The sequence below is a fragment of the Balearica regulorum genome, chromosome Z (genome assembly GCF_011004875.1).
Source record: "Balearica regulorum gibbericeps isolate bBalReg1 chromosome Z, bBalReg1.pri, whole genome shotgun sequence".
Lineage (NCBI taxonomy): Eukaryota > Metazoa > Chordata > Aves > Gruiformes > Gruidae > Balearica > Balearica regulorum.
Window position 1 is genome coordinate 3,647,086 of NC_046220.1, and position 22,254 is coordinate 3,669,339.

The 22,254-nt window shown below is 37.1% G+C and overlaps 1 protein-coding gene across 1 annotated transcript in view; it reads right to left on the minus strand.

Moving 5' to 3' along the window:
* Window positions 1-22,254, minus strand: part of ADGRV1 (adhesion G protein-coupled receptor V1) — a 267,326-nt gene that overhangs the window by 188,379 nt on the left and 56,693 nt on the right. The window contains exons 34-52 of the mRNA XM_075740373.1: window positions 21,047-21,177; window positions 20,677-20,776; window positions 19,393-19,572; window positions 17,700-17,863; window positions 17,055-17,148; window positions 13,577-13,655; window positions 12,818-12,956; window positions 12,156-12,297; window positions 11,493-11,755; window positions 9,760-9,935; window positions 8,998-9,122; window positions 7,674-7,840; window positions 7,452-7,595; window positions 6,819-6,926; window positions 6,079-6,331; window positions 4,715-4,837; window positions 4,287-4,509; window positions 3,580-3,784; window positions 2,485-2,631 (exon numbers count right to left, since the gene is read on the minus strand). Coding sequence (XP_075596488.1) covers window positions 2,485-2,631; window positions 3,580-3,784; window positions 4,287-4,509; window positions 4,715-4,837; window positions 6,079-6,331; window positions 6,819-6,926; window positions 7,452-7,595; window positions 7,674-7,840; window positions 8,998-9,122; window positions 9,760-9,935; window positions 11,493-11,755; window positions 12,156-12,297; window positions 12,818-12,956; window positions 13,577-13,655; window positions 17,055-17,148; window positions 17,700-17,863; window positions 19,393-19,572; window positions 20,677-20,776; window positions 21,047-21,177 — 2,963 coding nt within the window. The remainder of the gene's footprint in view (window positions 1-2,484; window positions 2,632-3,579; window positions 3,785-4,286; window positions 4,510-4,714; window positions 4,838-6,078; window positions 6,332-6,818; window positions 6,927-7,451; window positions 7,596-7,673; window positions 7,841-8,997; window positions 9,123-9,759; window positions 9,936-11,492; window positions 11,756-12,155; window positions 12,298-12,817; window positions 12,957-13,576; window positions 13,656-17,054; window positions 17,149-17,699; window positions 17,864-19,392; window positions 19,573-20,676; window positions 20,777-21,046; window positions 21,178-22,254) is intronic.

A 22,254-nucleotide genomic window follows, 5' to 3' on the forward strand; every position in this document is an offset into this window, starting at 1 on the left:
ATACAGATGAAAAAAATTTGAAACACAGTGACAAAGCAAGAAATAGATTCTCAATTAGAAGCATAATAATCAGAGAGACTAAATTCCCAGTCAAGAATGAGTTTGGTACAGTTAAGCCATCTATAGTATCTGCATTACAAACAGGCATTCAACCTGAGACCTCTTTCTGCCAGTGCACTCCTAGTTTAGACAAAACAGCTCAGTCATTTCAAAGTGATCACATATCTTCATTACCACAGAACCACGCAACGGCTGAGGTTAGAAGGGACCTCTGGATATGACCTAGTTCCACCTTCCCTGCTAAGAGCAGGCTGCTCAGGGCCATGTCGAGCCAGTTGGCTACTATCTCCAGAGACAGAGACTTCACAGTCTCTCTGGGTAACCTCATCCAGTGTTTCACCACCCTTACAGTAAATTTTTTTTTCCTTATGTTTACACTGAATTTCCTGTTTTGTGCCCATTGCAGGGACAGGACACAGCCAAGAAGTATCTTCTTGGCTCCCAACCGCACATATTTATACACAGTTGTAAGATCCTTCCTGAGCCTCTTTCCATGAATCAGATGCTCCAGTCCCTTCATCATCTGCATGGCCCTTTGCTGGGCTCACTCCGATCGCTCATGTCTCTTGTACTGGGGAGCACAGAGCTGGGTCCTGCACTCCATATGTCCCACCAGTCCTGTGTTCAGGGGTGGGATCCCCTCCCTCGACCTGCTGGTAATGCTCTGCCTCAGACCAGTATGCGTTCCTTGCTGCAAGCACACATAGCTGGCTCATGTTCCACTTGTTATCTTTCACCTTTCAGATTATTGAAAATTACCTGTCTTCACTGAGGCTTCTTGCATAATACACTTATGTTTAAGACTCTCTCAAAGATCAGAAAAAAGAGGAAGATTCAGGAAACTGTGGAAAACTCAGCATCCTTTCTTCTGCAATGCACTGGGCCTGGCTGGGATGGAGTTAACCTTCCCCACAGCCGCACATACAGTGCTGTGTTTTGCATTTGTGGCTGAAACGGTGCTGAAAACACAGCAACATTTTGGCTATTGCTCAGCTGTGCTCCCACAGCATCAAGGTTTTCCTCCCAAAAGCCCATAAATGCTGAGGGAAAGCTGGGGGACATGCATAGATGACCATTTGCAGTTATGGCATTTGTCATCTGAAGCAACTGCTATGTGTACTGAGGGTCTGCTTCCCAGGATGTGGCTGGGCATCTGTCTGCTGATGGGAAGTAAAGAATAAATTCCTCTTCTTGCTTTGCTTCCATGCGTGGCTTTTGCTTTTCTTATTAACTGCCTACAGGTTTTTCCACCTTATTTCGTCCCTTTGTCCTGCTGTGGAGGGGAAATAAGAGAGCAATGGTGGTGAGGGTTTGACAGGCGGCCAACGTCAACCCACCACAAATATGTCAAAAGAATGATGCACATATATTACGTATCAGTATCACTGCTAATTGAAAAAATGCCTAGTCAAGAGTTTTGTTGATCTTATTTTTTTCAGACAAAAGGACTGAGGAACGCTTTGTCTATCTATATTCTTCTTATTTTTACATTCAAAGGGCCAGCCACTTTGATTAGGTCTCTCTCAACAAGGAAGACATGTCTATAAACACATAGGCTACACCTACACCGAAGGATAAACAGAAATTTCCAGTGAAGAACACTATACCTTTACTTTACCTTTCTGTCTCTTCCTAACTGGAAAAGAATGCAGAGAAATCATGCTGCAGCCATCTGGAATGCCAAAGGAGTATTTTAATAAGTTTGGTATGATTGTTTTGGCATCCTTGATTTCCCCTCTGTTGATTTTTCTCTAATTTTTTTTATGTTACTTCAGACCCATTATTTCCAGGTGTGAGGTTTATTTCTACAGTCTTTTGGCCCTTTCCTCCCTCAGCTGTGGCTTGTGTAACAGCTCTACAGCCTCCAGGCCCACAGGGCTTTGTGTCTTCTACAGATGGCCACCAAGTGGAGGCCCTTGACTTAAAGAACCTGGCAGCTGTCAGTCCTAAGGCATACCAAGAGCTTTGGCTAGCACTGGATTTTAACACGAACACAGCGTCAGAAACAGGGAAAACTGGGACTTGCAATATTCTCCTGGGCCACTGAAGGTCTCAGTTGTATTGACAAGGTCAAGAGGAAGATCAAACCCTCCCAGATTCTCACCTATGCAGATAATTTGATACAGTAGCTGGATCTCACAGCACGAAGAAAGGAAGATGGGAACAGGATACTACAGACAGACATTTCTGGTGCCTGGAAAGCACTGCAATATCTGGTTCTAGAAGAGCAAGAGCGATGCTCTGGTAAGGTGTGCCAGCCAGAAATGCAAACTGCCAGAATCACAGCAAAGGACCATGAAGCAGGAATTAACATAAGAATGGGGCAATCTAACAAATACTATCTTTCTCCTTCAGTACAGCTGCACCTATTGTCTGAGACAATGCAGTCAGTGCTTCCCTAATTTCAGTGATCTTACTACGTACCATTCCTGAAGCTGGAAATACATCACTTATGCTCCCACCAGCGACCCACTCTACTGAAACTCGTCCATATGTTCCTATTAAACGTTCAATATTCAAAGTGATTAAGCTGTCCTGTTCCATTTCTTCAACTTGCTTAAATAAAGAGCTCTGGAAAACATAAAGTAGCAGAATCGTAACATTATTTTCTTATAAAGAAAAGTTTCTTTAGGGATCTGGGGGCCACTGACATTGACCATCAATAAGTTAATCTACTATTAAGTAGCTAAATACATGTTCACTGATTAAATTTATATGTCCTAATTTTCAGAGGTACTCAATACTCCCACGTTTCATGGCCATAAGAATTTAAAGTGTCAGGCTTCTCTATACTAAGGCAAAAAACTCAGTGTTTTTTGATTAAGTTTTTTTGGGTTTTTTGGTTTTTTAAGTACAGTATTTTATGTCCAAACCATATGAAGCAGATACCAAACAAGTAGACCTTCAAGAGAGACATATTTTTACTGCTGTTATTTTACTGTTATTCAACCTCCTCACATATCTTCTCATATGCATTTACTACATACCTGCCTAAATAACTTCTACAGCATTTGATGATTTAAGAATTAACCACTCCAAATAATAACTTCAGTCTGACATTTTTTCCCAAGAAATTATTTTATTCTGGCAGACTGGTGAATCTCATGACATAACTCAATTAAGACATTCTCAGAGGAAAAGGATCTTCAGATTTGTTTACTTAATTCCCTTGATTAACCAACCAGTAGTGACTCTATGATGATATCATATATGCCTGCTGAAAACTGAATTTTTAGGCTGTGGCAAAACCCAGCTGATAAACTAATGTGTTAACCTAAAGGTAAGGGGATTATAAAAATCTCAAAATAGAGCCAGTGGAACTGATTTTCTATCACCCTGTGTTCTATATAATCACATAGCAATGTCAAATGGATGTTGAAAAGCTTCTAACTCAGGTTGCTACAAGACTTTAGAAAAACAATGCTGTCACATGCTTCAGTTGGCAGTTTTAGTATGTTTGTGTTCCATTACTCAGAAATTATATACACATATTTTAATGATTTACCTTAGAAGTTTTACCTGAGCAAACGCAATGACTCCGTAGGCATTGTCATTGGAAGGAATAATTATGTTGACAAAACCATGAGCACCAATCTCTGCACCTCCCTTAGGGTTTTTCAACCACACTTTGAAGCATTCTTCCTCCTCTGGGATGATGTCATCCAGGATATTGACTGCTATCACAGCTTCCATGTCCCCAGACTCAAATATCAATTCACCTGAACTAGCATAAAAACACACACACCAAATAATTATAAACTGAGGATAGCTGACTAATGAACTTTGAAAGCACTGCTGTAAATTTAACAAGCATTTTTGGACCTGAAATTATTATTTACATTCCTGAGGAGGAAATTGAGGTTTAAAGATTGTGGGGTTTGTGATGTTTGGGTGTTGGTTTTTTTTTAAATTACAGTAGATCATAGAGTAACTGAAATTAGTTATGAAAGTAATTTCATTTATCCTAACTAAAAGCTTAAAAAAAAATCAAGTCATAACTGCAAGTCCTTTCTTGCCATCTTTTAAAGCTAGTTGTGAGGCTCTTTGACTTCAGGTTACCTTAAACCTACCTGTGAAAAATTCTCTTTAGTGTTAATAAGGACACCATAGTGTTAATAAGGACACCACACAGAGAAGTATATAATGCTCTCCACTGTAACAAAAACAGTATCATAGAAAAAGAAATGCAAGATCTGGGTGAAAGTTACACAAACGAAAAAACCTACCTAGGTATAAAATCTGACTGGTTGGAGATAGTGGTCAGCTCATAAATCTGAGAGTTGGACTCTACAGACACAGCAATCAAGCTCTTGCTGGAGTTCAGGGATCTTGCAGTAGCAGAAGTGATATGATCTGCGTACGGGGCTTCCAGCATTACAGAGAACTGGTTCCTCTCCGAGTTCCAGGAATACAGTGCTGTTGTGTCCTTACCAGATACAAGGATGTGAACTACATTGGGCAAGCAGGATAAAAAAGAAATATTCAGTGATATATTTAACAGTTCTCCTTTCAATGCCAGAAATGTCCTTGGCAGCACCATGACTATGCTAACTTTTAAAGTCTGATAAATAATACAAAAAAATAAGCATGTATTTTTCTGCAATTCTAGCATTATAAACTAGGATTTGAACAAATATTGTCATTTAAATCTTACCTAAACCTGAAGGAGGCATGAAAACATGGATGTTTCCTACAGTGCAGACTGGAAGAGACTGAAAGTGCCTAAAGGTAGACTGCCCGGTCTCCCAGATGAAAATTTCAGAAGAATTTCCAGATTCTACAAAAGAAACAAAATGACAAAACTTACATTATGTTGCTGCCTGTTAGTTAAATACACACTGGTGGCCATTCAAAAGGCAGACTTTGGCAGCTTTAATTACAAATTGAGATCAATTATCAGATTTTCCTTTTTACTTGGTGCATACCTCCACAGTATGACTGATCTCCATGGGATGTTTCATCCACTGACATAATTTAAGGGCTTTTCTGCACACGTACATGTATAAGAACACTAAGACTGCCAGTAGACAATAGCCAATTGCAAGGAAACCTATGGACTACAACATAAACTTTTCAATAGACATAGGGATGCAGTCATAAAACAATGCCCAAAATGTTATACTTGTAATAAAAAACACCTGCACTTTGCTGACCAATGATCTTTGCACAAGACTGTTGTGGTTTAACTGCAGCTGGCAATTAAGCACCATGCAGCTGCTCGCTCACCCTGTCCCCGCTGCAGTGGGATGGGGAGGACAATCAGATAAAAGTGAGATAAAAAAAGTTGAGATAAAGACAGTTTAATAGGACTGAAAATGAAAATTATGATGATGATGATGCATCATCATCATCATCATCATCATCATCATCATCATCATCATCATCATCATCATCATCAAAGCAAGTGATGCTCAGCACAACTGCTCACCACCCGCTAACCAATGCTCAGCTAGTTCCTGAGCCACAGCACCTTCCTGGCCAACTCCTCCAGTTTATATACTGAGCTTGACACCATATGGTATGGAGTGTCCCTTTGGTCAGTTTGGGTCAGTTGTCCTGGCCATGTCCCCTCCTAACTCCTTGTGCACCTCTATACTGGCAAAGCATGGGAAGCGGAAAAGTCCTTGACTTAGTACAAACATTACTTAGCAACAACCAAAACATCAGTGTGTTATAAAACAGCTACTAGAAAGAAAACTAACTCTATCCCAGCCAAAAGACGATCACAAAGCTCAGAAAAGCTTAGAAAGGTTGCAATCAGCAGCTAGATGAATAGAGTTACTATTTCCTATTGTTCTCGGGAAAATATTTCATTAGTTTCATAAGTGAGAACAAATGCAATGCTTTTATTTTCTGAGGGACAAAATGGAGACTATTTTGATAAAATGGTGATCAGAGAATTGTCACTGCCCCAGTAAAACTTTAATTCCTATCTAAACTCCTTTACCCCAAAAGCCTTTGCTACCAAACAAGCCAGCATACACTGAGAAAACTCAGCCTTTGTCTTCTGCTAAATACCTTTTGCAATAATTAAATAGATATCAGATCCAGAAATCCAGGCCTCCATATGTTTTATTTCTTTTGCTGGTACTTGATGAAGATTCCTAAACTCATTATTCAACCACTGGTACAAAAGCATATTCTGGCTGGTATTTGACAAAGAAACTAACAGGTACATAATGCCTCCTCTAGGAAACAAGGCTATGTTCAGAGCTCCGTAAAGTGGAAGTTGATGATGCAGCACAAACATCTCTTTATTCCACTGGAAAACCTGTGGAAATATGAAATATTTTTTCTTTATATACTCAGAATTAGCACCAGGAAAAAAGAAATCAAGCGTCACGCTGAAAAACTGGGAAGACTTATAGTGAACTGAATTCCTCATTTCTAAGGTGGATCCTACTTTAAGGTAGAAGCATATCGGTAACTACCTTACTGCAAGCTGTGGTGCCTGCTCTTCAGATGAACAGTTTTACGGTCAGAATTATTTCTGTTCTTATAGGTGTTTAACGTGCTAGATTTCCAAAGAGAAATACTGCTAGCAATAAAATCAAACCAAATGTAAATTCTATCTTAATGCAGACAGTATTGCTACATTTAAACAAGCTTAGAATTTTAAGTCTTATAAATCCATAATAAAAATGTAAGTAATTTTCAGAAATATATGCTTATAGTTTTTTTATTATCCCTTCATATTTCAAGCTCAAAACTAAAGAAACTACCCACATCAAAGCCAGGTAAGACAAATGTATTCTAACCTGGATGGAACTGGAACTGGTTGTGTGACTCACAAAAATCAAATAGTCTTCTTCATCCACAGAAAAATGTTTCACATGTCTGGTATCCAGAACAGAAAGAGTCTGTATCTGTGAGGGAAATATGAAAAAAATGGTGTTTGGAAGTCACTGAAACTGTCAAGTTTTTATATATACACACATATATATATTTTTAAATTGCAAAATTACATATAAAACTATATATAAGTAAAATTACATATATTTTAAAATATGTCTATATATGTGGAGTCTTTACATTTTTAAAATATGTCTATCTATGTGGGGTTAATTTTTGTTTAATGTCTATATAGGTGGGGTTAATTTACAAAATTAGTATCACTTATCATCTATTTTTCAGAAAATGTTCTATGACTTGATTGCTCCAGAATTTCTGTCCTCACTTGCCAGGTCATTTTCCTCCATCCCCAAAATATAAATATAATAATACAGTAGACAACCAGCTGTAAAAATTACATCATTGAAGTAATGCAGTGTTAGAGCACCGAACTACCCAAGCACAGAGTGCTTCTTTCTAAAACATGGCTGGACTGGAGGGCCTCCCGAGGTCCTTTCCAATCCCACTATTTTATGATTTTATAAGTAAAACAGATTTACCTTTAAGAGTCTGTGTCCAGGCAGGAATGCATACACGCTGTTGTTAGAAGCTCCCTGCATGCCTCCTCCGTGAGTAATCACAAGGTAGGGAGAGGCATGGATTTGGAAGGACACACAGCTCTTAGGATTCCACATACTGAAATTCTGAGAGAGGAATAAAAAAGATTGAGACTTAAGTTCCTTGTTAAGTAGCATGTTTGGTGTTTGCAAACAAACATCTACCTCGACAGGAACAAAAACTCCTTTCCACTGGTAGACAGTAGAGAACGTAGCTGGAGGCTTACGGAGCAGAACACCATACAGGATTTCTCCTGATGTAAAGAAACACCAGCCAGACGCTGACTCTTCCTCAAAACTTTGCAAGACAGACAGGACACTGATACTACCCCCTGCAATATAGTAAAAGAAAATACTATTTATTCTTGAGGTCCTTTTCAACATCATTTTCATTATTTACTTGCCAAAACCAGTCCTAGTATCAGAAATGTTGATGTCTCTAAATAGGTGGTATAAGTGTACGTAAGTGCACGGAAATGTTATAGTACTGACAATGTAATGACAGTTAAGCATTAAGTGTATTCTTCATATATTACAACTGCATATGGAAGATGCATAGGCAATTTGAGCCTGATTCAGAATGATTCCGTTTGGAATTTAGCTAGTGAGATAATTAGCTAGATAGCAAATAGTGAAAAAAGTGACAAAGAAACTACAAAATGTATGTGTTTGTGCTCCGTCTCCCCCTCATCACAACAAGACGTCATGGCACTAAGGTTCCTACACTGCCTAAACCATCTGACTGGCCTACAGAAAAAAGCACTGTATTGCCAGAACTAAACTCCAAGATCTAAACTCCCAATCCCACGCCTAGTTTAGACCAGCTGCTGAGCCAGACAGGGTATTCATCCATGTTCAAAATCAAGCATTTCCTTTTTCGCCTGGTTAGTTTTGATCTGGATTAGTGCGCAGCTATACATGCATCAGTACTGGAATAAAACATGCTTAGCGTGGAAAGGGCAACAAGCGGGCAGAGATGAAAGGATGGCTTCCTTCAGTGTCAGCGCTGACTTGGACCAGATTAAGGTGTTGGTGAAATTACAGCCTGGGACTCCCACAAATGCATCTCAGTAGGCACACTGGGAGATATGACAGAAAACCTGTGGGGGCATTTTTTCAGACTAAGGCTATGCCAGATTTATGTAAAGTGTGTCTCTAAGACCATGTCAGAAAAATCCAAATTTACAAGTAGTAAAGAACAGATTTTATTAAACAAAAGTCTGGTGACAATAACGTTCATCTAAGCAGCAAGGAAAGCAATACAGATTATTGAAACTCTGGCAGCAGAGGCTGATGACAAGGTGACCCTTAAGCAGCTAAGCTCCTTTATCTAATGGATTTTGACATGCTCAGAAAAAAAATAATTAATGTGATAAAGTCTGAAAACATCAAATTACATTCCAAAGTTACATCTCCTGTATGTTTGGCTAGTCTCTTGCTATCTCCACTCTGACAAAAGCAGTGGACACTCTCAATAAAGTGAACGTACTGATGCCAAATGCGGTATCCGACAACGTCTCCCATTCGACACTCACAGACACGTTGAGCCCATTACTCCGTGAAACTTTCAAATAAACGGTAGTGTTGGCTTCTTCAATTATGAGAAAATTTGTCCTGCAGAATATACAACAGAAACAAAAAGAAAATATTAATAACTGGGTTTGCTATCTGATAAACTGGTAACTACATTAATTAAGGTTGTCCAATGTTTCTTACCACAAGACCTTGGCAAAAATCACAGGCAATTCAACAAAATCTTAAACAAGCCTGAAATTTAACACACCAGCTGTACAGTTTAAGCTGAATGATTTTTGAAAATGTCATTCCATATGGTTCATTTGCTTCTGAAAAACAGCCCTGAGTGAAAGTGTATTTTACACAAGCTTAAAATCAAAAATAAGTTATAAAATTTATGACTGATAAAATTTATCCCTGGGCACTGATCTGAGGTTTGGAGCTCTTAACATGGATCATTATTAGTGGAATATTTAGGCACTAATGAAGTACTTTTTCAATCAAAAAATCCATAGAGAAATTGACATTTCTCATGATGAACAGTCCATTTTAAGTGTTATTCTGTTCTTCTGTATAGCAGTAATAGTATTTGACAGCGTACTTTTCAAAAGTACAAGCGTTTTACAATTGCATTGCTGAATTTCTGTAAAAGGATTAATCAGAAACAAAATTGTAGAGAGATACCATCTCTATTGAATATGAAAAATCTCCTTTTAACTGAATCAGCATTTAGTACCTATTTGTAACTGGATAGATGCTGAAAAGCCCTAGTGGAGCCTGGTTCTGTAATACTGTAATCATAGTTTGCACTCTTGTGCCTAGTCTGGCTCCTCCAGTTGGATTGAACAGGGTGACAATAAAGTGCTCATCCATTTCTGGTTCTTCATCCAGTATTGCAGAAATATGCAGCGTCTGACAAGGAAACAAGCATAGAAAGTTGTTGAGAATTGATAGCTAGTGATGACGCAAGCCTGTTTCTATTCTGTGACTGTATGCCTTTGGGTGTCACAGCAGAAGAGCAGCTCTTGGAACTGGAGAGGACAGAAGTGAGGCAAGGATGGTTCATGCTGAGGTTCTAAAGTCACCTCCGTTGGTGCAGCAGAAGGACAAACACACCCACTTTTTTTTCCCTTTCTTTTTTCTCCTCTCGTCCTAAGACCCTCTGAAATGTAATAGGTTTTGATCCTTTTTTCATACGTCGGCTCTTTACTTATTCTACACCTTCCTTGGTAACTCACAGTCCCCATAGAGCTACCTGATCCCCTAATACAGCTCAGTCAAATTGGTTTTAAGCTACTTTAGGTGGCAACTAAACTAGCTCCAGGGAAACAGGGTAATTCCACTACTGGTGCTGGAGAAGAAAGAAGGAAAAAAGGCAAGAATAGAGGGATATTTGAAATATTCTCTCTTCCTGATGCTTCTTTTCCTCTAGTGCACCACTGTGGATGAGAACAGGATCCTTTCAAGGTGGTCTCAAATTAGGAAAGAATTATCTAGGAAGAGGTAATTTGGGGCTCACTGTCATCCTTCTCACTAACCAAACAGGCAAAAGCTACAGACTTCCACATAGCTTTACTATAGAAAAAAACCCCAACAGTTAGTAATGATGGATCTGGAACTAAACTAGAGCTTACAACCTTTTATATCCTTGTTTACTTCTGCATATTTGGAGATTGTGTTAAGAAGTGTTTGCTGTCCCACAGATCTGCTACACTAGCTAAATGTAGTTAAAGATCAGAAATTGAAAACCAGTGTTTCCAGAAAGGTTTGTTCCAGATTCTATACCACTAGCCATAATATACTAACCTGTTACTAACCCTAGCTTCAGAAATGCAATGCAATGCAATGCAATGAATAAAATAAAATAAAATAAAATAAAATAAAATAAAATAAAATAAAATAAACAAACTGCCATTAAACTTCAGAAAGGTCAGGAATTAACAAATTTAAGCTAGCTCATTTCTAGCTCACAGGCTTATGGAGACAGTACAGAGGCAGTGAGCTTAACACCCCCAGAAGAATAAGCAAGACTCTGAGAGCTGTTCGCTTTTTGCATTTGTTGCAGCACACTCTGTTCAGTTCAGACCAGCTGAACTATCACATTACAGAATGGGGGTTTTACTTCAACCTTAACTCTTTACACTTGCAAATTATCACTTCATTTCAAAGTTGGTGTTCCAACTGAATCCCTGCTGAATACAAACAAAGAAATGTTCCTATGTATACATAAAGATTATATATCCATTATATTGTTTTTAATTTACTTCAATTATTACAAAGAGATAAATAGCTACAGAAGAGCATATTTAATTTTTATGCCCTCTCACTCCCATGACTCAATTTGCCCTGAGAATGAAGGAAAACATAAGAAAAAATATAAATACAAGAAAAAACACAGACATTTCTGAAATCTCTCAAAAAATTTCAAAAAAGCTTTCCTCACTTCTTTGCTAATAACTATCATATTACCTTGAATCTGACTCCCTCTTCCAGCACAATGTATCCTTGAGAAGGGGTCAAATCCACTGATGCCTCTGAAGAATTGATTTCACTTACAAGATATTGAACAGTCACGGTGCCAAATATCCCCTGAGGAGGTTCTCTGATAATATTTAATACTGCAACACTTTCCATCAAATGGAGAGCTGTTTGCTCTCTTAGGAAGAAGTGGTCACTGTTATTGAATGACACAACTCCATGGCCATCATCATTGGCAAGTATAGTAATTGTGGCTTTTGAGAAAGAAATAATGGAAAAATTCTTTAATTAACATAGTAAATGTAATTGTACATATATACAAATAAAACATGTACAAACACAAATCAATTCTTCCTTTAGTAAAGCTAATTACTTGAAGAGAATATGTAAGTATTTTACTTTATCTAGCATGATTTCTAGACAGGAAGAATACAGATTCTCTTATTAAAAAGCTCACTGTTGGATTCCTTATTTTACATACTATCTTGTTAATTGCATAGATTTCATAAGGACGTTTAAGAACTTTCCAAAGGAGTATAAAGATCTACCATAGCAGGGCAATGGTGTTTTCTGAAATATGGTTATTGAAAAGAATGAAATTAAAATCATTGCCATACAATTTCAAAGAATAAGAACATCAAAACTAAGTTTTACCTGTTGTGTTCTCCCCTAATTCCAGCCCCAGAGATGGATTTGTTAAAATTAACTGCAACTTCTCATCACCTTCAGGAATATCATCATCAAAAATCGTAACAACAACAGACTTATTCCTTTCTCCATCAGCAAAAAAAAGAGTCTAGCATTGAAACACAGAAAGTATTGAATACTTAACAGCTGTTAATACACACAGAAGTTTTCACATAAGGTAAACAGAACTGTCTTAAATAGGAAGGAAGAGGAGGCAAGATGACCTATAATATCTACGTCCCTTACAAGCTGATTGAAACAGAAGTAAAGAAGTTCAGCACATCACAGAATAAGGACAAGCAAGCGCAATTTACTTTGAAAGTTCTGTGGTAAAAAATATGAAACCTTGTATGAAATCTTATATGCTGTTGTCTGAGCAAAATTGTATTTGAGAGACATGTTTGAAAGTTTACAACGTCTTGTATTTCAAAATACTTCAGTATTTAAAAAGAAAGAAACAGTAAAATAAGAAGATTAATTTTATCTCACTCTATTCAGATGACCAAAGCAATTGAAACAAGTTGAAAAATCTAGCTGCACTACTGATCATTCTGCAGAATAAACAAGACAACACTCATTTGAAGAAGCTGAGGGAACGCAAAGTATTAGATTTAGAATTTGCTACTTACCCTTGAGGTCACATTAAAGTCCAAACCCAGCTGTGCCTCCAAATTTTGGGCATAAAAAAATACAGACACATTGCCATATGATCCTCTGTTTCGGTATGCCATTATTGTCAGATTCCCATGAGATTCATTAACTTCAAAACTAAAACAAAAAGCAAGAAAAATTCTGAGTGCTCACTGAGCATGTTCTTTTGAGTAAGATGCTATATAGTTGTTATATTTTCACTTCAAATCACTCCCTCTGCTTCATAAGAAAACGGCATCATGACAGTATCAGCATCATCATAATTATCTAACACAACCTTTTTACCTTTGTTTCTTATTTAAATGGCATTAAGTGATAGGAGGTTGTGCTTTTTTCCTGCTTAGTAGTGGCATATTAAGCCTGTCTATGTTCATGGATGCCTTCTTCCTAGCTCCTGGAAATTAATCAGGGCAAAAGATCTGTGAGATGCCAGCGTGGACGCTGACACGGATGCAGAGGCTGGAATGCTGGATGGTGGCTGGGGGAATGATGCAAGTTCACAATATGGAAGGACAGCAGTGAGAGTAAGTACAAGGCAACAAAAAATTTCTGAGAATACATATTGTAAATGTTGGTTTTCAGCGTGGGAATTATCTTAACGCTTTCCAGTTCTTCTGAACTGAATGATGCTTTGCCACCTCAAAGATCTGGCCCTATTTTTAATAGGACACTTAACGTTAACTGAAAATGAAAATCACTAACTGACAGGGTGAGCTCTTCAAGGAGACAAGACTTACTTGGTATTTTCCCATTGAATTACTCCACTTACTCCATCATTAGCATCAATAATAATTTGAGAAGCTAAACCTTCCACATCTAAAACAGAAAACAGAAGAACAAAAATGAAAGAACAATAAAGTCCCTTGTCATGATTTTCAAGAATAACAGAAGCATTTCTTAAATTTCTACTAATTTTGTAGAAGAAATACATAATTTCCTGTTGCCAAACTGTGGAGGAGAAAATGGCAGTGGGTAAGATAATTGTAAAGGCTCAAAGAAAATCTGTCCTTACTATCTTATTATTAGAACTGCAACACCGTGTCTTGAATTACCACTGTTACATTTAATAATGCATACAAAAAATACTAAAGAAAATTTAGAAAGCAAAGCACAGCACAGAAAAAAATTAGAAATACAAAAAGCAAGATTTGTCATGGAATCTTAATTTATCTTCATTGTGTGTGTTTATTATGATGACATTCAACATGAAAGCAGCCCTGAGGAGAAGGACTTGGGGGTACTGATTGATGAGAAGCTCAACATGAGCCGGCAGTATGTGCTGGCAGCCCAGAAAGCCAACCGTGTCCTGGGCTGCGTGTCCAGCAGCGTGACCAGCAGGTCGAGGGAGGGGATCCTGCCCCTCTGCTCCGCTCTGCTGAGAACCCCCTGCAGTGCTGCGTCCAGCTCGGGGGTCCCCAGGACAAGAAGGACATGGAGCTGTTGGAGCGAGTCCAGAGGAGGCCACGGAGATGATCCGAGGGCTGGAGCACCTCTGCTGTGGAGACAGGCTGAGAGAGTTGGGGTGGTTCAGCCTGGAGAAGAGAAGGCTGCGGGGAGACCTTAGAGCAGCCTTCCAGTCCCTGCAGGGGCTCCAGGAAAGCTGGAGAGGGGCTGGTGACAAGGGCAGGGAGTGACAGGCCAAGGGGAATGGCCTGAAGCTGCAGGAGGGGAGATGGAGATGGGATGGGAGGCAGAAATCCTTCCCTGTGAGGGTGCTGAGGCCCTGGCCGAGGTTGCCCAGAGAAGCTGTGGCTGCCCCTGGCTCCCTGGCAGTGTTCAAGGCCAGGTTGGATGGGGCTTTGGGCAACCTGGGCTAGTGGAGGGTGTCCCTGCCCATGGCAGGGGGTTGGAACTAAATGATGATATTATGATCCCTTCCAACCCAGGCCATTCTGTGATCTTTCAGACTGTGCCATTCTGAATGTGGGAGGGAAAATGAGTAAGAAAGAATAGTAAATGATCCAGTATTTCATCTCCTATTCTTGTTTCATAACTGATCATAAACCTTACTGGCACACACCTCATATTCTGCTACAAATATTGTTAGTTTCTTTGTAGGCTTTTTTTGTAGTTTCTTTGTAGGCTGTTTATGTACTGTAACCTTCTATTGCTCCATAAAGACATATGTATCTTCATGATAACTCTGAAAGATTATTGTAAAAATACTGAAGAACAGATTAATACTAGAAATGTCCACTAATTTCAGGGACCAGAACTTGACAGTCAAAACTTGATTTTCTTCTGAGAAAATGCTGCCTTAATTTGTTCAGACAGCAACACTTCATGACTACCTTAATTTACTTCAACTTACTTTCAATAAGACTTAATAAGAAATGAAGAATGACAATTTCTAAACCAAAATTGATTCCACTGAATCTGTAATAAATATACTATATTTAGGTGCATTTGAAATACTTCAATCAATTCAGATAAAACTGAATAAAAGTAAAAGGTCATTGCCATTAATCTAAACCTGTGACTATGAGATAGCGAAGAAGATCAGCAGTAGCTGCAAAACCTCTTCACAAACAGCAGAAATGTTACTGAAGTTTAGAAATCCAGAGGGAGTGCTAGCAATTACAGACCTTTCAGCTTCACTCCTAACCCACATTTTCCCTTGTCATCATCAGATCAGTTCACCCAGGATCTGTAATATTTTGCTTTCAACATCAGATCTCTTATTTCATGTCTGGCATCCTTCCCCCTCCCTGACAGCCCCCTACTTCCCTACCCCAGCTTAGCACTTTCTTGTGTCCATTAAGTTTATTCCTTTTTTCCTTCATCATTCTCAGCTGCTGATCATTTTCCCATTTTTTAATTCCTTGCACTTTTGTATTTGAGTCAGCCTCTTTCTTCCACCCTTTCTAGAAGATGGGGAGCAAAAGGAGCATGGAGAAAACAACAGAACTGTCTTTATGCTTGCTACTTCTGCTCCTTATCAGTGAAGCCTCAGATCAGAAACAAACGCCACTTAAGTTCAGCGTGTTCAACTCTACATCACAGATATACCAGACTTACTCCACATATTGCACGCACATGGCCATGACAGCAACAGCACATGCAATCTTTTCCAGATGTGTAGGATTGACTGCCCATGCCTGTATCACATGCAGAACACCCATCTCTTTTGGTAATAGACACCTCCTAGAAATACTACAAATATCTTGTATAGGGCATGGGATTGCTAGAAACCTAAACAAATGCATTGCACCAACAAGGAGTTGAAGCGTCAATCATAAAAAAAATCAAAATATAACAGGGAAAATAAGATTAGAAAATGGTCTGATAACAGAATTCGTAGTGAGATTTTACAATGAGGACAAACTTTTGCCTCAGGGGTTAAAGCTATTATCTGTTCATCCTAAGCACATTTAACCCAACACAGATATCACAGCAGGGTCAGATGGTCACGATTCAAGGAGACTGCCAACCCCTTACAACAGAAGTTGAGACTATACAGCACAACTTGTTTCGGAAGAATCCTTCTTACTTATATGTTACTCTTTTTATGTTTTAGATTTTAGACTCGACTAATCACAACTCAGTCTCTACGAATCAGCAATGAGTCTTGTCAGTTACCTCTCAATCTGTAACGAATTAACTCAGTCACTTCTATAGGCATGTAAAGAAAAGAGAAAAGAGTCAAAGAAGACATTAGAAGTAATCAGTATACAGTCTTTAGTTCTACAGGATAATCCAACTGCCCTTAAAGCCAATGGCAGCTACGCTACTGAATTCAGAAGCAGAATGAGGAGCTAACTAAGCAAATGATAAATGAAGTTCACTGGAAGAGTAGGAAAACCACAGGACATGACTCCTAAAAGTAAATCTGACAGAGAGTAATAAAAAGAGACTTTTAAAAGAGTAAACAAAGGAATCATATAAACTAATTTTTTTTACATTTTTGTTTCTATTATGTACTTTGTAAAGGAAAATCAGATTAAGACACTGCCAATAAAACTCAGATAATTGTGCTCTCCAACAGTTACTAACTCCTCCATGAAAAGTGCCTTGTGATTTTTACAGAGCCTAAAAAGGAAAGAAGTGTAGTAGTTAATATATTTGATATTCTACAATGTTTCTTTCAGAATACCCTGTCTCATACTGGCATAATTAGTAAGTAAGTGGAGTAATGATAATATGCCAGAGTAATATAATCTGCACACAGTTCATATAAAAGGAAAACCAAAGATAATTCTGTATCAGTTGTTATACCCAGCTTAGGTGGGGATGAAGTTGAATGATTCATGATGAGTTCCACTGAAGTTAAATTAACCAAGAAGAACTCTTGCACCTCTGGTACATCATCCTGCAAAACACAAATTTAAGAAAAGTTTTCAGAGAAACTATTACAGAAGTCACCAAAAAGCAACACACTAGAAGTCTCTAATAATACAGCAACAGTAGAATTAATGTATTTTTCCATTTTCCTAAAATACTTTTATTGGGTGTAAAATTGATTATCTTGAATGAATTCTGAAGACAGACATTATATTTCATGAAAAAGACTCTGTGGTGACACTAAAGTATTCTTGTGAATAAGTTTCTGCCCAATTTTAAAGGCATAAACCACAACCACTGAGAAAGTAAGAGCCTGTAGCAAGCAATGAATCACACTACTCTGAATATCAGATAGTAAAGTCTTAATGAGACAGCAAAATTTCATTTCTGCATAGGTAGAGCTGCTTTCTGTTATTATTTGTCCTTCTGTGATTTTAACATTAAGATTAAAACCTCTTATCTAAATGACTACGAAATATATAGCTTCAAGTAATATATAGGTTGGAAGCTTTAGGTTTCAAAATATTCCTCTTCTGATGTCATACAGATCAGTATAGAATAAATAGGTTTAGAGTTTACCTCTAGAATAGTAATATTTATGGCAGCTGACGTTTCTCCTTCATCCAAAATCAATGAGCCAGAAACAGCTATATAATCAGCTCCTGGTTCAGCCAAGGTCCCTTCTGTCTGATTACTTAAGGTGAGCAATCCTGGAACTGTGGCATACGTAACATTGATAGCACCTGTTTGATTTGTGACAAGAAATATCATTTTTTTCAATTCTTATGTAATGCTCACTGGAATAGAAAAGAGATCAAATGCTCATCCACAAAATTGAAAAGACCAACTGCAGAACAGAAGGATTAAAAAATCAATCTGGAGCCAACAGAACTTTGTTACTGTTTTAATGTGCTTTCAGTCCAGCCTTTGGTGATTCGTCCAACATCACAGGACTCAAAAAGCATTACGACCAAATGTATTTGGACATCTGAGGTGCTGTGGACCGCAAATATTACACTGCTGAAGTACTACCTGGGACATCTAATGTATTATTAATATCAGGTTTGGTGCCAAGGGAAGTAGAATGTTTCTGGAACGACTGATATCTAAGAAAGGGTCTAAAGACAGTGCTGGAAAATACAGCTTAATAAATCTAGTTTCTTTCTCACACACATTGACATAGACTTCAATAAAGAATAAAATTAGGAGACACACTGATATATGTTACCAAGGGGAAAAGTTAGATGTAATTTTTTTATAATAGAGCCATGTCTCACTGATCCGCCAGGGTCAGTAAAGTGGAAAATGTAAAGAGAGTGTTCCTGGAGATAGAATGACAGATGACATTCAAGCCTAGTCTGTTTGAAATAAAATATAAGTTATAAAAGAATCTTACTTTTAATAAATAATGATGGACTTTCAGTAAGAGATCTTACATTTACTATGGATACTTATCTTAAAACATTAGTTTCCTGAGTAGTGTTCCACAAGTAAATTAGATACGCACTGAGATTAAAAAACAAATGGGTAAACATAGAAATGTCATTAAAATGCCTCCACAAATTTGTGGTGTCTCCAGATCTTGAATATTTATTGTCACTGGTCACTTCAATTCAAAACAGATATAATGAAACTAAGAGGGATTATCACTGAAGTCTAAATATAATCTAAAAAGGTAGATGGGAAATTATTACACTTTATCTCACAATGTAAGTTGAAACCCTCAGCAAACGAACACAAGAAAATATTTTTGCACACAGCATGTTGTTGAATTCTGGAATTAAATACCACTTAATTTTATGTACTTCAAAAGGCAATTTGATTTACAAAGGAATAGGGAATTCTCAGGGGAGACGTAAACTGAATTCAGCGGTCTGAATGCAACTTTTTCCATGGGACATTCCTAAGCTGCCAACTTCTGGAAGTTTAGAAGGGAAATATGCAGTAATGATTGTTCTGTCCAAGCTCCTTTTCTCCTATGTTTTTTATTTCTTCTGGGGAGACTAAGACATTGAGACAGATTCATTAGACATAAAGGTAGTAACCCTAATAGCCAACTAGTTACGTGACAGCTCCTTGCTGTGAAATGAGGGCTGTGCCTTCAGTTTTAACTAAAGCTTAGTGTCCAAGCATGCAGTAAGAAGCCTAGAAGTTCTGAAAATCTCAACTGTACCCAAGATTTTTCAGAATTTCCAGCCTCCCTGTCATGGCTTTCATTTGCCTATTGATTACCAAAACAAAACTTCCTTTCTCTTGGACATATTATACAAACCTAGAGATCCAAATTCTCTGTTAATGAAAAGCGGAACCGTTTTGTTTTCCTCTGGAATTAAAACTACCCTGGATGGGGAAGCAAAATTCAAGACTCCATGTGGTTCATCACTAGCTTCTACTGTCAGAACAGCTTCATATCCTTGACTATCCAAAACAGCAGCACCCGAAGGAGAAACTCCTGCAAGAGAATCAATGGACTGCAGTGAATAAAGTCTTATGCAACAAAATTTTTTTTGTCTTACATTACTGCTATTATTACATCCAAGTGACAGTCAGTATCAGTGCAAATGAAATTAAACCAAATGCATGATGCGCTCACTGAAGTTTACAGATGGTGTGGAATGCATATATATTTACATTCTATAACAAACACAGGAACATACAATCACAACAGAAATTGTATGGATACTAAGTATAAAGTCACAAAAACGTATTAAGGAATGAGAAAACTTAATGGATCAGTGCCAAATATCAACTTCCCTAAACTTCCTCTACTGTAAAAGGAAGAAGAAAGTTTCCCCAGGAATTAACTGCAAAAGTTAAAATTATATTCAACTTCTCAGTCATTCCATTAAGAAATTACTCCCTTCCCCAAGTGTTGCCTTCATGAATAATTGTTGCTGTATCAATCTATGCTTATCCTGATGGATTACAAGAGTCAGCTAATGATTCTGGCAAGTTGGTAAGGCACCCAGTGCAATCCATGTCAAGTTAGTTCAGTGTTTGGACATTAATTTCAGTTTAACAAAGGGTGTTTTCAGAAGGGATGCAGTTTCATGCTGCTTTTCTCATTGTAATTTGAATGGCAAGAATAAAATATTCTGACCTCCTTGAATTCAGAGACAGATCAGAAAGTCAGCTTGCGGCATGATAAGACTGCTTTAAAAGATAAAAATATCCACTTACTTTATGGCAACTGTATCCAGAAAACTTTAGTAAGGTCAAGTCTGTCTTCAGTTAAAGGGAAGCAAAGAGCCACTAAATTAATCCTCAGTTAAATCAGGATTAAAACCATTTATGGAAAATGCAAAGACACTGTGGGGTTTATATATATATATATATATATGTATGTTTATATATATATATGTAATGTGTGTATATATATACATATACATACACATAAGGATCAAGCCTGTTTCAATAAAATGTGAATGAACTTTGCATAGTTCACAGCAGTTGCAGTATATTTAGTCTTACACCTCCAAAATGGATTAATACACAGGAAAATATTATACTACTAAATAATAGTGTTAAGATATAGCAGGCTATAGTTCTGCATTACCTTCTGTTTTGACATTGTATAGGATAATTTGGTATTCTTCTTTTTCTTCTGGAATATGGTCATCCAGCAAGTGAACATACAATGTTGTATTCAATGTCTCCTATTTATTTTATTGATAAAGTGATTAGTTATTATTGTATAAAATACAAGTTATATCACTGCATCATATGTATTTTAAACAACACCTTTAAGAAATGCAAAGTTAAAGTATCAAAAACTATAAATTCCATCCAGTCTAGAATTCAAGAGTAAGGGAGCAAGTAAATAACCAGACCAAGAAACAAAGAGTGCTATAAAAGCAACTCGTTTTCTCAGCTCAGTTCTAATTACAACATTCTCCTGTAGCCATTAGCTTTGCTTTTGTACTTACCTCAGGAAAAAAGAGTATCCCAGAATAGTTTTCAAAATTTTGTTTTACATTATGCCCAACTATCTTCCATTCAACAGTAACATTTCCCAGTCCTGGAGCAGTTCTTACAATATGGAATTGCAGTTGTTCTCCTATGAACAAAGGGTAAGATGCAATATTTTGGGGTTTCCTGTCCTACATATCAATTATAAAAATGAGAAGCCAGAACCGTGTCACAGTTATAATAATTTTTCTAGAAAACATTCACATTTTTAATAGTGAGCTTCAGAGTAGTTATATAACACATTTGGTTTTTAATACTGGAACAAAAAACTTAAACTCTTTTAGCCTGGGTTTTTCCAGTTTTAGTTCACTCTTGGAAAGAACTCTCAAAATATGAGGGAACCTGGTGCAGATGAATAACTTAGAAAGTAAATGTCCATCAAAATATGCACAAACAGAATATCAATACTTGTCTGTGGACTACACAAAATAGTAAATGCTGTATGTACCAGCTATAACACAAATAATGTTCTCCAACAGCTAACTGGCAAGAGATCTACATTTTCTTAACATTCACAGTGTTTTGTGACTTTACATAGTACATGCGGAAGAATACTTGTAATTATCTATAAGTTCCATTTATGTGAGTTTGAACTTACAAATATCATCGGTGTTACAAAACAAAATACTCAGAAAATGTTAATATTTAATAATTTATATTTTTAAAATAAATTATTCAAGACTAAAATAGAAATAATTAATAATTTATAATTTAAAGTTTTCATAATTTATTATAATTTCCTGGGATACTCAGTGTCAATTGACAATGTGCATCTATAAGAAGATATGGTATATGGTATTTTTTACATTTATAACATGTCTAAATGTAATGGCATATGGTATTTTTTACATTTGTAACACTTAACCCAATGGACACTTTAATTAAAAAGAGTAAACTCTTAGAAATCTTTGTAAAATTAGTAAAATTTAGAAAACTTATATAATATTAAGCATTTATATACATCTCCAAAATTGATATAGTTTATATAATATTAAATATTTTAAATATGGATATGTGAAATTAATGTGTTCCATCAATATGAAATAAATCAGCAGGTAAAATTAGTAATATTATGCAATACTTTCATATAAGTGGACAGATGTTTATTTATAATATGTAAGTGTATTGCATCTGTATGTCAACAGCATTTTTCAAGTGCATGGAA